Source organism: Sturnus vulgaris, chromosome 10 (genome assembly GCF_052056855.1).
Source record: "Sturnus vulgaris isolate bStuVul1 chromosome 10, bStuVul1.hap1, whole genome shotgun sequence".
Classification (NCBI taxonomy): Eukaryota; Metazoa; Chordata; class Aves; order Passeriformes; family Sturnidae; genus Sturnus; species Sturnus vulgaris.
Genome location: NC_142252.1, coordinates 2,679,839 through 2,693,868, shown reverse-complemented (window position 1 = coordinate 2,693,868; position 14,030 = coordinate 2,679,839). Strand labels below are relative to the sequence as shown.

Here is a 14,030-nt window from a genome sequence, read left to right as displayed (position 1 = left end):
CCACGTTCAAGATGCACAGGAGGGGGAGGAACTCCTCCCACAGATCCAGGCACTAAAGGAAAGAACCCTGCAGAGCTCAGTTCCGAGATGCAAGATGCAGCTTCCCTGGCTGCTCTGAAGTTCCTTATCTTCTGACTCTTCTTGGCATGGAGCTGAGAAGCTCCCTGTAGCAACAGGCTGTGAAAACACTGATCTGAGACAAACAGATCCAACATTCTTTCTTCTATTCCTTCCCCTTCTCATGGCAGAGGACCTATCTTGGGAAAAATGCAGGGTGGCCTGGCAGCAGCAGAAAGGACACTAGGAGTGAAATCTGTCAATATTACTCACTTCTTCTAAGTTCATCTTTAGCTCTTCAAATGCTCCTCTTTTCCCTTTGGTCAGTGGGAAATATCTGGCTTCAGTCCCTGACATTTCCAGCTACAATGTTCAAATGGATAAGTCTTCTTTGCTACCATTTTCAAAATGGCAGGTACACTTAAGATCTCCCACAGAAATAGAGGGTAAAAGAAATACAGGGTAAAAAAGACTGGGCAGAGATGTTACTGCTCTGCACTGGTGCTAATCAGTAGCACACAGCTGTACAGGAGGCAGCTATTGTAGCAGGGGGATCCTATCTTTTGTGATGTTCAGTAATGCTCTGTGTCCAAGCATTGGGTATTGTCCTACACAATTCTTTCAATATTAGCTCAAAACAACCCATTCAACAGCTCTGTGCCTTCCAATTGGAGCAAAGAAGCTGAAGAACAAATGTTATGTACAGCTGAGTGCTGAGAAGAGGCCTCTTCCTTTCTCACCCATCGTCCTTCTGATCCTTCAGCACAGAACAAAGCTGCTCTGCTGTGGATGTGTCAATACAACCATTTCCATGACAACAGCCTAGGATGTGCCAAATATAGACATTTGACTTCAACAAACAGAGAAGGAAGAGACACATGACTAGAGGGTGTTCTGCACTGCATTTAAACCCAATTCCTTCCTGATGGCTGTGGGCAAACACTCAGAAGAATTAATGGGAGCCTTTGGGATAGCAGTGCTCTCTCGATCTCATTTCTGCTCCCTGTGCTCTCTCCTGCTGCAGGAGGCAGGGAACCCGCCCAGCTTCACCCTGGGTTCTCCAACACAGAGCCACACAGCTGAGCTCTTCTTCATCATTAACTGCTGGTGAAGAAAGGCTTAAATTTGGTTTCCCGCCCTTGTTTTTAAAGAGCTGAGGTTCATATGCTCATTTTATTTCACCAGCCTTGCTTTAAAAATAGAAGATTGCCATAAACAAAGAAACACAACTTCTTAAGTCACTTCAGAAGGATTCGCCAGCATTTTTCTTCTCCTAGCCAGGTGAGGTTCACACAGCAGGAAGGAATCCTGTAGAGCACTGCAAACAGCTTCACTCACTGTAGAAACCCCATCACAGTGCAGAACATGACCTGAGGTCCTTCTGTCAGCTGCTGCCTTACCATAAAATCATCACAGAATGGGTTGAGATGGAAAGAAACTTAAAAAAGTTCCCCTAACTCCAACCTCCTGCCATAGGCAGGGATGGCACCAGTTAGGTCAGGCTGCCCAGGACCCCATCCAGCCTGGCCTGGAACACACTCTGTGTTGTAAGACAAAACACAAGCAGCTTGCTCTTCTTGCTGCACTGCAACATCATTCCAGCACAGTGATGATCTAGAACCACACAATGTGTGACCTGCCCAGGATTTTAACATCAATCCATTTGAAATAGTGAATTAGTGAAAGACCCACTAAAACACTTCCAGCACAGGGCTCTGAGATCCTGAATCAGAGCTATGTAGGGAGCAGGAAATTCCAACCTGCAGCAGAGTTCAAACTCTTTCTGTGGCCCTTGTAAGGTACTTGAAGCAATGTTTTGGTCTATGGCCCAGCTCTGTTTGCCTTTTGATTATCTTACAGACAGCACTTAGCAACCCACACAACCCCCTTGTATTTAGGTTTTATAGGAGAGGAAAACAGAGCAGGAATGTAGGTAATGTGCCTGCCTGCCACGGAGAGCACACAGTGACTGCCAAAACCCCTTTCCTCACAGCATTCCTATCTACTTCCAGAGTCTGAGTCAAGGAACTCTCAAAGTCTTGCTACCTCAGGTGCTTTGTCAAGAAGAAAGTAGTTGAGATCAGTGTTTCCAGGAGAAAGCCCTGTTTTAATGGCAATGCTTTAAATTGTCCAAGAAAATTGTTAGATCTAAACCCTTTGAGCACAACAGGCTGAGCAACAAGGAAAGATATTCACAACCAAGGGATGTTGTATTTAAATGTGGTTATCCAGGGAATTTATTCACAAGGGCTCATTCTAACAAGCATACTGGCCTCTCACACAGACTCCTGGGATTAATAATGAGAGTATTGCAGCACAAAACTGTAGGCTGTTGTGCCCAATATGGCAGGTCTTTTCTGTGCTATGACTTGTTACTTGTGGAGTGTTATAAATAGAGGCACTGAACGAGTCTGTACACAGTGCAGAAACCACATGCAAGGCTTGATAAAAGAGCACACAGCTTTCTAAGGATCCTTCAGACAAGGCTCCACCTTTGCATGAACTATTTGTACAACCAGATCCCTCCCACATGTGCACCAAAGTCTGGCCTGGCATATGCCTGGGGCCACGGTCCAGCTGGTATCTGACATGAGTCTCAGCAGAACAAAAGCAGCACTGATGAGATGCTCACACCCCACATCCCACTGGCATGCTTTGCAAGTGCAGAAACATGCAGCAAGAGGCCCCTAAACCCCACCACAAACAAACAAAATATCCCACACCATGCAATTCATACCCTAAAAGAATTAAATGCCGTTTCAGAGGTTTAGGCACCAGACACTGTCTGTACAGACACGTGTCACCAATGAACCATCAGCTACAATATCTGCTGCAATTGAGCAACTCTGACCTGTCTTGGCTTCCCAAAGCTTCCTCTCTATCTGCTCAGCTGATCAATAGGAAACAACTTGTGAATCCTGCAATGATCCAACTGTCAGCAAACCCTGGCCTCAGGATTAAGGCAGGAAAAATTTGCTTCTACTTTGTATTTTCAGAAAATTTAATTTCCCTACCGGCCTTGCCAAAGAAAGCACTTGACAGATAAAGCTTCAGATGTGATAGCAGATGATCAAGAAGGTGGTTAGGAGTCCAGAAAACACACCTCACTAAACTCAGCCAGGACTCCAGTGCAGATGAGACTGCAAGGAACATATGGATGTCCTGGAGTGGGTGCAGCTAAAGGTCAGGTGTGTTTAATGCACCTGATATACACAGAGAGGCTGAGAGAGCCTGGACTCTGCAGCCTGGGGAAGAGAAGGCTCAGGGACATCTGAACAGTGTGTATATGTACCTCATGAGGGACGTGTAGAAGACATAGTTAGGCTCTGATCTAGTGGCCAATAAAAGGACAAAAAGAAATAGATATAAACCAAAGTACAGTAAATTCTATTCAAATATAAACTTTTTTTACACTAAGGGCAGCCATAGCCTGAAAGAGGTTGCAGAGTCTCCATTCCTGGAGATACTCAAACTTGACTGCTCATGCAGGTGACCCTGGTCAGAGCATTGGAGTAGGACTGGACAGTCTCCAGGGGTGCCTGAAGCATTCTGAGATTCAGGCTGGGAGGAAGACTTGTTTAGAAGTCCTCAAGCAAAACTAGAAACTTCTGCAGCAGGTAAAATTGTCAGGAGTAGCCCATGGCAGAGGATGCTTCAGCTCTCCAGACTCTGGAAACTAGAGCATGATGAAAGAAAATCAGTGTCAATCATGCAATTCAGCTTCATTGCAAAGCAGGGGGAAACTTCCATCCTCCCTGCTGCCTGATCAGAGCAGGGAAAGGATCAGTGCTCCAGCCAGCACAGCAAACCACACAACACAAGGCGCCATTAAAAACAGTTTTAAAAGGTTGGAAAGTAACTGAAAGAAGTCACTCCTGCTCTAACCTGCTTCCAGTTTGCACCTAGCCAAGACTCCTCTTCCTCCGAGCCCTCAGGAACTGCTGAACTGCCCCTTCTTTGCTTCATATGATAAAGGAATTGGGTCACAGCTGTAAAGTTAAAGCACTGGTGCCACTGCAAGTCAGTGAACACCTCAAGGGAAGTGAAAAGCAGAAGAATGGGTGCCTGGTCCTCTGATAAGTGGGCAGAATGGTTCTCCTCTTCCCTATATTTGCAAAAAGAACCCCAAAACTTTACTCTATATTGCCAAAAACTTATGGCCTGTTTTTTTCTTTTTACAACTGGAAAGTCTTAGCAATCAAAGTGCCTTTTTCAAAGAAGAAAACTGAAAGAAAGAAAGGTAGCACCTGAGAGGAAGACAGAATACCAGGTTGCAGGTCCCACCTTCATTCAGAAAAAAACCCCATGTATTTGGCCAAGAGTCTTTCAGGACTTTGACACAGCAGTGCACACACATCTAAATTTGTGACTTCAGAGACGTCAAGAATGATTCAGATGAGTCAAGACTAATGACCTGGCCATAATTAATTCAGTGTATTTTTAAATAATTCTGTTCAAGTGTCAAGTCACAGGCTTGAAACACTGTGACTTTTCTCTGTCTTACCCTTGGAAGTATTTTTTTTCCTTCTGAAAGCTAAGTTCTCCAGATCAGAGGAGATATCTGGATTAGACAATCACAAGTGGCTGCCTAAAAGATGCATAAGCTGTCCTACATACAGTTACTTTGGAGGTTTCCTCCAGTGGCTCGAAGATGATGTGGAAGTGGCATTTGGGGGCCAAGCAGAAGTCCCAGCTATGCAGTGTGTGCTCTCAAGTGAGCCAGAAAAAGCAGCATGAACACAGGTGATCATGATGCCACCAACTGTGACTACAGATTCACAGAAGAGAACTTGACCCACCCACCAGAATTCAGCCTATGCAGGGCACTGACAGTAAGACAGCATGAAATAGGACTGCCAGGCCCTAGATTTATGACAGCATAGAGATTGTGGTGAAGCTCAGAATTGGGACCAAAAATAGCCCAAATTAAATTATTTTGTGCTCTCCAAAGAGAAATGACAGATCCAATCAACAAGTTTCAGTACAGATGGGTTCTGCATATTTTTAATTTATTCAGGCTTTTAAGGCTGATAAGAATGCCACATTTCGAATTGATCCAAATCCACTGTTTTGGGGGTATTAGTAACGCTGTGTTTTCATAATAAACTCTCTTAAAAGGTTTATTGTCAAAGCTTCTTTCAGGCATGCAGAGTTGGTTTTTGCCCTGAGCAGGATGTACCATCAGTGACCTCAAGCTGACACACAGCTCTGCTCAGGGAGAGGGCTCTGAGAGAGTCAGCAAGAGCTGAGCCAGCCCAGTGCTTCAAACAACAGCTCCAGCATGCAGGCTGATATTCTCTTATCCAGGTCATTCTGTATGGTCAGAAACGGAGATAATTCCAATACAGCCACACAACGGGATGTGCCCAGGGGCCACACGAGCAGTTTGCCTGGTGTAGGGCAGGGAACAGCCCAGTGCCTCACCCTGGGGCCCTACACCTGCCTGCAGCACCCTGCTGCCATCTCCCAACTGCAGACACTTCACAGCTGGGACCCAGCTCACATCTCAACACTGCACACATGCATTCTTCAGACAAACTCTGAACTGGCCACTTGAGCACACAGGGCTGCTGTGAGAGATGACACTGATTCTCACTGCACCTTCCTGCTACAGCTGAGCCTTCAGTTCCCAAATAGCTCGGGTTGGGTTTGTTTAGGCTCAGTAATTATGTACGCAGCTTCTCCTCCTTTCAACTTGTGCGTGCCTTGGCATTTGTCAGGATCCCTGCAAGCAGGAAGGTGAATGACAGCTCCAAGAGCAGGGAGCCTGGCCAGGAGGGGCCCAGACCCTGCCTGTGCTCTTCCTTTGCCTCTCAGAACACTCCATGAGCTGCAGCATCCAAATGCCAACTTTGTCTTTTCCCATGTACATCTGAGCTGTGATCTTGGCTCATAAAGAGCTGAGGGCTTTCCACACCTGGCCTGGAAAGATTCCATTGGCCAAGGGAGAGCAGAGTAGCTTAATCCTACCCATTCAAACCAATCATTTTGTGTTAACACCGAATCTCCTAGTTTATTGCCTGTTTTCTGTATTTTCAGGGACCCTTCAATTCGAAAAAAAAAAAAGAAAAAACAGCCTAATTCAAAACTACCTCATGGAAACTATTTCCATTAGCCAAAAGGGAAACACTTGCAATTTCACTCCATAGAAATAAAATCTCTGCCAGCTGTTTTGAAAACATCATTAGTCTTATATTCTTTTATTCTCAACATGAAACATTCCAATGCCATTATAATGTGGCTTTTTTATTTCAAAGAAAATAAAAATAAAATCAAAGTTCTGCATTTACCTCATGCTCCTGACAAAAAAAAACCCTTCTTTTTCAAGTTATTTTATAAATACTTACGTGTAATTTACCTTCCAAAGCAAGAGGATGGTACCACACTTGAAATGGATTTCAAATTATTATTTAGGCATTTATCAGATCCTTTAAGAAGGGTTCTGAAAGAAATTTTATCCATTGGTAGACAAAAAAAAAAAAATTAGAGCCCACACCTAGAAATGCTTCTTTTGGAGGGAGAAACCTCACTGAGAAATGTTCTAAGCTTAACTAATGAATAACCTTGTGTGTATATGTATATATTTATATCTGTGCATGTATATATATATATTTATATACCTTAAACATGAGGTAAAAAGATAATTCTACACAGTAAGAACAAGGAGGATATTCAAAATAATTGTGTACTCAGCTGCCTTTAGCTCTTGATTTCCCTCCTATTCTAGCACCACTTGCCAGCCTTCATCTTGCTGGAGGCCACAGAATGCAGGAATCAGCTGCACGTGGGGTGATGCATTAGAGCATCCATAAACACTCCCTGGGATACAGCACAACTTGGAAATGGCTCAATTATTCCAGCAAAGCAATTACTCTCTACTCCATAGCAAAAAGAAAAAAAAAAAAAAGTATATTTGAGCTCTTCTAAGCCAACATCATAGTCCAGGGAATCTCTTGTTCCTTGGTTAGCAGGGATTGAGAGTAACAGCAGCAGAGCTCTCTACCTGTTTAGGCAAATACACCCCGAGGGATATTTGTAGTCAGAGCTGCCAACACTTGGATGTTCACACAATGTAATCCAAGACACTTAACCAGGTGCAAACCATGTTCCTATCAGCTCACACCCAGGCTACTGTCTCACTTTCATGTACAGACACACCACTTTTAGGAGCAGCTCTGTAGAACAGCACAGCCACTGAAGGCATTCAGTATCCAAGAAGACAGATCATTTTCTGCTCAGACCAATATCCTGTGCAGTCCAGCACACTCAGCTCATCCCTGGCACTTTTAAACAAATCACTGAACTAGTTAGTTGGTTTAACAAACATCAGGCCACAAAAGGATTTTGAGATGAGACAGGATTCCAATTCAATTAGAAGCCTCCACAGATAATTACTGACACTCAGAAGAGGGCTATATTTCTCTAATCCTTCAAAGACACTTCTCATGATTCAGAAGAATTGGAGAACAAGACCTTAGCAGGGAATAAGCTTAGTTACAGACAAGCTTAGTAACTGAAAGGCTACATCCCCATGACGAAGGACAGGCAGGATTGTTCCCTGCATTGTTTAACTTCACTAACAGCAAGTACACACATTCTTTGTGACCACTGGGCATAGGCACTATTTGCCAGCACATGTTCCAATCTGGTTTTGCTGCTTTTTTTAACCTACATGAGCTAGACCCGGATAATGCAAATGAAAAGCTACGTTCAAGTTACTGCTGGCCTTTGCATGTCTGTCTAAAGGTAGAGAAGAAAGGAAGGGCCAGGTAAATCTCATGGTACCACCTCATTCCCCCTTTTCCTCACTCTCTTGGACCATGCTAGTTTCCTGCTGCAAGAGCTGTGATGCTGGCAGTATTGAAATCAGGTGGCTTAAATCTGTTTCACCTCCATGCAGAAAAATAGCAGCAATTGAAGCTTGGATTTATCTCAGAGCAGTGTTGGTCTGAAAGGCTACTCTAAAGGTAACTGAATCTTTGAGAAAATACAGCTTGGGAGTTGTCATACTCCTCAGCAAAGGGAATAGTGATCACTATCTAAATGTTGTTCATGGGAGTTGTTTTGAAGGCAGAGAAGGAAAAGGATGAAGATGGTTTACCTGTGACAGCTGGGGAAGTATCACAGGCAGTGTTCCAAAGATTTCTCTTTCCTGCTGTGAGCACAGCATCAGCAAAGATGGAGAATGTTTATTTCTGATAGGCACAGGTGCTAATCTGTGCCTCACAGCGACATGAGAATACGCATTTACTCCTTTTGAAACAACACCAAAAAATCTCAAGGGAAAATCAACTAGAACCACCCCCAATACATTAACATATAATTAGAACTCCAAAGTAGCTGAATGTACAAAACCTGGTTCTGCTGCAAACAGAGGTAGAGAAACATGATTATACTTCCTACTTATATTAACACTATTTTTATTCCCTTTAATGGAAAAGCATGATGCTAGAGGATACTTTTCACTGAATAAAACATTTCTGTAAGTGTACTGAATGTGTTAGGTCACCAAGTTTACACACATCGACTGAGATTCCCTTTACTGGAATGAACTCCACCACTTATTCATATAGAAGCCCTCACTATTTGAATGTGATGCCAAGTCACAGCTCAGCAACACTCAACACTATTTGGAAGATGTATTTTCAACTAAGAAATATTTACTTAAGCTTTAGGACAGCTCACTAGCTCAACCAAGAGATGTTCATCTTGTAACTCTTCCTCAAAAGATCAGGACCGCCCTTAGGTCTAGCCTCACCATCCCAGTCACCATTACAAATTAATCTACACTGAGAGAAAAATCCAAGTTAATTTAGCGTGGATTATTGCTTGTTTTTTCTTATATACTTTGATGATTCATTCAGAAGATGAGTGGAAGTCATCCTGGCAGGTGACAGCGAACACATGAGGGAACACACAGACATGTTAGAGTGCAAACATGAATCCAGCTGAAATATCCTAGCTCATGATTTGCCAGGGTAAGGGTGAAACACAACCTCAGGAGGCTGCACTGGATGCTCTGAGGCACCCGCTTCTTTTCCTCCTTGCTCTCCTTTGGATGTGTTCTGCAACAATTTGAACCTTAAATCAATCTCTCCTTGTGTGACCTCCAACTCTTTCTAACTGGGTGACCCTAGAGAAAGAAGGGCCAGTGGGATTATGCACTGCAGTCCATGAACACAGCTGAAGACATCAGTACCAAAAAGAGAGGGCTAGGGGAAGAAAAAAAGGGGGAAAAAAGGGTTCAAAAGAAAACCTCTTGCCAAACAAGAAAGATGCAAAGCATTTGCCACGGCTCCATTACTGGCTCTCTCATCAGCCACAACAATGAAATGAATGACTTGGAAAAAACCTTCCTAAAAAACCCACAATTTTCATTTTAAACTCTGAATGAAGAAAAAAAAAAATACTCCACACCCATGCTTCATGTTTTCTTGTTTGTTTAAAGGCCATGTTCCCAAGGGCAGTAGATGAGCATATCTGCATATTAGGAGCCACAAATCTGTGCAGAGGGGCACTGAAGTGGAGCCTGTACAATTAAATTGCTACATATGCACAAATACACTGAGGATCCCAGGGAAACTATGGCAACCACTAGTCCTCCAGGTTGTGATTCCCCCTTTGTCCCTACCTTTCTTTGCTCTTCCAGTCCTTCCCAACTAGGACAAGAAAAAGAACAAACAGAAGTATTAATGAGGTCGGGATTGGACCTGCAACAAAGGAGCTGGAAAGGCAAAGAGAGCTGCTCTCACAGGCTTGAATCTGGAAACATTCTAAAGGAAAAACTTTCCAGTGGAGTTGTACAACAGTGATGAATGGGATACAGGCAGCCCTGGGGTACAAAATCCTGCCTAGGAAACCAGGGTTAGAGCACCCAGAGTGCCACTGAATCACTTGCTGGAGCACTGTCACAACTGACTTTTAATTTGTATGCCTTATGGGGTTTGGGCCAGCTGAGATACTTACAGCCTGATTTTCAGAATTGCTGGGCCACCCCAGATCCCAGTCCTTTTTTCACTGGCCAAACACTTGGACATTGCTCATAAGTATTTAAAAATAGCAAGGATACTGTCCAAGTATCAAACTATACTTTTTATCTATCCTAAATCATGCTTTGAAAGTCTTTTGGGCCCTCTGCGAGGGTAATTGATGCTTGTAAAGTCCTCTGGCATCCTCAAATGGAGAGCCTGGTAGAAGAGAAAAGCATTCCCTATTTTCATATTTATATTTAGCTTCAGGGAGAAGGGCCTTTTCATGTAAGGTAGAGTTTATTGACATTTAGAGCAGAAATGTCACTGATACTAAAAACCAGTAGATTTTTTTTTTACTTCCTACTAGCCTGAACCATGGGGTTGTTTTGCATAGCTGTATTTCAAGTGGCATTTGCACAGTTTATGCTATAACAACAGGTCCTTTCTCTTTCAACTGTCACATTAACTTCCCCTCTTGATCAATATATTACAACAAGGTCAACCCCAAATCAAAAGGAATTGTACTTCATTACTGACTGTATAGGAAGATAACAAACCAAAGACAGTTTTTGCTCCTGTGAACCTCAGAAAACTCTGTCTTTTCCACATGGGGGATGTCAATTTGTATTTCTGAAGTCACAAGTTGTCAAACATATGCATATATAAACACACATACATCTCTGTCTTTTCACTTCCTTGGAATCCAAATTATCTAAAAGAAAAACTCCAATGGATGCATTCCAATCATACCTCCCACCTTCTTTTCACCTCCACTTTTCAGTCATTTAAATCTGGTTTATTTCTAATCCTCCCTGAAGTCTTAGACAGCAGACTCAGTATGAAGATCCCTACAGAAAAGGTGATGTGCACACAGGGGAAAAAAGCAAAACCCTCTCTGCCAAGTCCACCTATCCAGCCTAAAGGAAATGAAGGATCCCTTTCAAACAGAGAAAGAGACTGGCTCATCCCTCAGAGCTTTTTGAAAGCAATATCGGGCACTTCATAGTGTTTCCACACAGTCTGTGCTCTTTTTTCTCCCCTAACTTCTTGGTGTATCACACAGAAAGATGCTGGAGGCTCCCTGCTCCTCTGAGGAGAGGACACTGCCACACATTTTAGTTACAACTTCTCTCATGCACTGCCAGCTGCTACTGCTCCTGCTGGGGTTCTTTTCTTGGGTTTTCTGTTTGGGTTTTTTTGGTTGGCTTAAGCAACGTATTAAATTTTACCATTCAAAAATGTTGTTTAGCACAAACTCTAAGGAAATCCTCCTCACTCCTCACACAGGCAATTGATGTTGATGGAGAGGGGCAGTTCTACCACAACTTCCTAAATTTAAGCCAAAGAAGAATTCTGACAGAGAAGAATCAAAACAAAATAAATTCCTCCTAGTGATCCATTTCTCTCAAAGTTTGATCCTAATTCTGACCTGAATTTTCTGTCAGTAGCTAGAGACAAACTGCTCAGAAACCTTTTGCACATAAAAAGACATTTACCACAGTATTTTGAGGCAGCAGGGAGTCTGAAATGCGGTGATCTGCTTTTATTATTGTATTTATTTATCAATACTGTAATTATGGAACTTAATTTGTTTTTTCCCTGTCCTCAGCCTGTCTCCATACCATTTTCTATTCAATTTCTGCTCATCTCTGTATTTCCTGCTAAATGCATGTAGCATCCACAAAATGACACCATGCCTCACAGCCTTGGGAGCAAGACTATTATGGAAATGAAAGAACATTCAGAAAAATAGACTTAATTTCAGAGCCTGGTTTTGCTATCAGCCTTACTTCTTTTGTATCACTGTATACCATATGTTCCAAGTGACCTGATTAAGCCCAAGAATGCTTCTAGGGAGGGCAGCTGACAGCAATCCCTGTACACAGAGGGGATGGAGCCACTGATGCAGCCCCACACACAACTCTGAGCAGGAGTTTGCAAAAACACCCTGTGCCAGACCTACTTCATACCAATGTCAGAGCATTCTGGGGTTAATTTGCACTCTCGGTTACAAGAGAAAATAGCCAGCAGATGCTACTGAGAATGCAAAAGCACATCATCTTGTACCTGCAGCCCACATCTTCCCCCAAAACAGAGCAGCAATGGCTTGGTCTCACCCTCAGCTTTTCTTCCTTCCCTGGACTCTCAGGATGTACTGCAGGTTTTTAGTGCTTTGGGCCACCTAGAAGGTGTGGTGTGCAGGGTGGAAAGTCAGGGAGACTGGCCACCCTGTAGCCCTTTCCTGTATGATTGTGCAATTACTCACACTTCAGCAGAGACTCCAGAGCAGCAGTGGAGATTTTATTAAACAGCTCTACAAATCTACAGTAGCAGATGGAATGATAAAACCTTTCAATAATTAAAAGTACACACGACTAAAGCAGATTACACAGAACTGCACTCTGAATTCTTCCCAAGCCTTGATTCTAGCTGGTAGCACTGGGTATTTTTATGAAGGAAATCACTGGTGGCCTTGAAGGCACTTGTCTGAATTATCTAAGAGAGGAACTAATTTACTGCAGCCCTATTAAAAATCTCTCTAAACAGCAACAGCTGAACAGCTCAGCAGTCATTGGCCATTAACATCATTGCAGGCTCCTTTGCTAGGATCAGTTGGGAATGAGAAAGCTTCTTTACTATTGCTTGCAATTCAAACATTCAAACCTAAACAGGCACATCAGTAACTAAAAACCAGAATACCAGATCCAGACAGGCTGAGTCAGAACAGGTCCTGGCTACATGAACATGCCTCCAAAATCTCTGGTTCAGAAAGGCATTAAATAAAGGATGGGAAAGCAAAAACTGAACTTGAGCAGCTGGCTCAGGGAACTGCCTTTCCCTCCTTCAGTCCACAGCAGTGCAACCCTACCTAGCCCTCATCTGCAGCACAGCACTCGCCTGGGCATTTCCTAGAGGCACTGATAGTCTCTACACTGGAATTTGCACAGAGAAATATCAACTCTAATGTTCAGCTCTATGTGATGAAGCCGAAATGAGAAATGTTCAAATAGGCAAGGACAGCTTTAATCAGGTAGAAGCCTACATGCTGTTTCCAAAGCCATTAAAAACCTATTTCTTCCCTCCTGACTTAAGAAGTCTTTTAAGGGTCTGTGTTGTTTTGGTTTAGGTTTAAGAGGGTATAGCTAGCAAAAGCTGAACCCTTTAGTTATTTCTCAAGACTAAGAGACCGCATTTCCAAATTATATATATTTTTTTCCAGAAGGTTTGGTTTGGGTTCTCAAGGTCAGTGCAATATCATAGAGAAGTTAAAAAAAAAATTAAAAATAAAAAAATAAAAAAGGAAAAGAAGAGCCCTTTACCTGTGGCAGAGTGAAGACTCTCCAAGCTCCAGTACCTGGACAGGACACCTCTCATGCCACCACCACCACACACCACCCCGCTGCTGTCGGAATCGGAGCCCGGGGAGAGCCCGGAGCTGCCGCTGCTGCTGCAGTTCTCGGCACTGTGTGCCCCGCTGGACTCGCTGGGGCACTGCTGGGTCCTCATGCGGGCAGGTGAGCGGGGGAGCCGGGGGCTCTGCGGGGCTGCGGCGGCGATGGGGCAGCGCTCTCCGGAGCTCTCCCCGGGCAGCGGGACCTGGCAGCGCCGCCCGAGCACTGGGCTGGATCCCGAGCAGCCGCTCCGCTCGCCTCGATGCATCCTGACATCATAGGGGTCCGCCAAGGAGGCTCCCTCTGTGGCAGCTCCGCTGCTTTCAGCTGCGGCTTCCAGCAGCTGATTTTTATTAAAGCCGATTTCGAGACATTAAGGAAGCGAGGGGTGAGACAGAGATCTCGCCTCCTAATACAGCAGAACCGTCAGATTAAAAATAAATAAGTGGAAATAGTAGAATTTCATGCATTTTAAAAATGCCCAAACGAGAGAGACCTTGTGTTATCTGCTTCCCCTGAGAACTCAGAAAGGATTTAACATATAAACTAATCATGTTTAGAACTGGCTGCGGCTGCTGCTATTAAAAAACTATTTTTGTAAGTACTCAGA

At 43.6% G+C, this 14,030-nt stretch overlaps 1 protein-coding gene across 2 annotated transcripts in view; it reads right to left on the bottom strand.

Moving 5' to 3' along the window:
- Positions 1 to 14,030, bottom strand: part of ARHGEF4 (Rho guanine nucleotide exchange factor 4) — a 203,940-nt gene that overhangs the window by 89,653 nt on the left and 100,257 nt on the right. Inside the window, exon 1 of one of the 2 annotated variants that reach the window (XM_014870310.2) lies at positions 13,349 to 13,651. The exons of the other annotated variant lie outside the window; for it this stretch is intronic. Within the exon in view, the coding sequence (XP_014725796.1) occupies positions 13,349 to 13,535 (187 nt within the window). The 5' untranslated portion in view covers positions 13,536 to 13,651. Of the gene's footprint in view, positions 1 to 13,348; positions 13,652 to 14,030 lie in introns of those variants that run through there. 2 annotated transcript variants of the gene reach the window in all.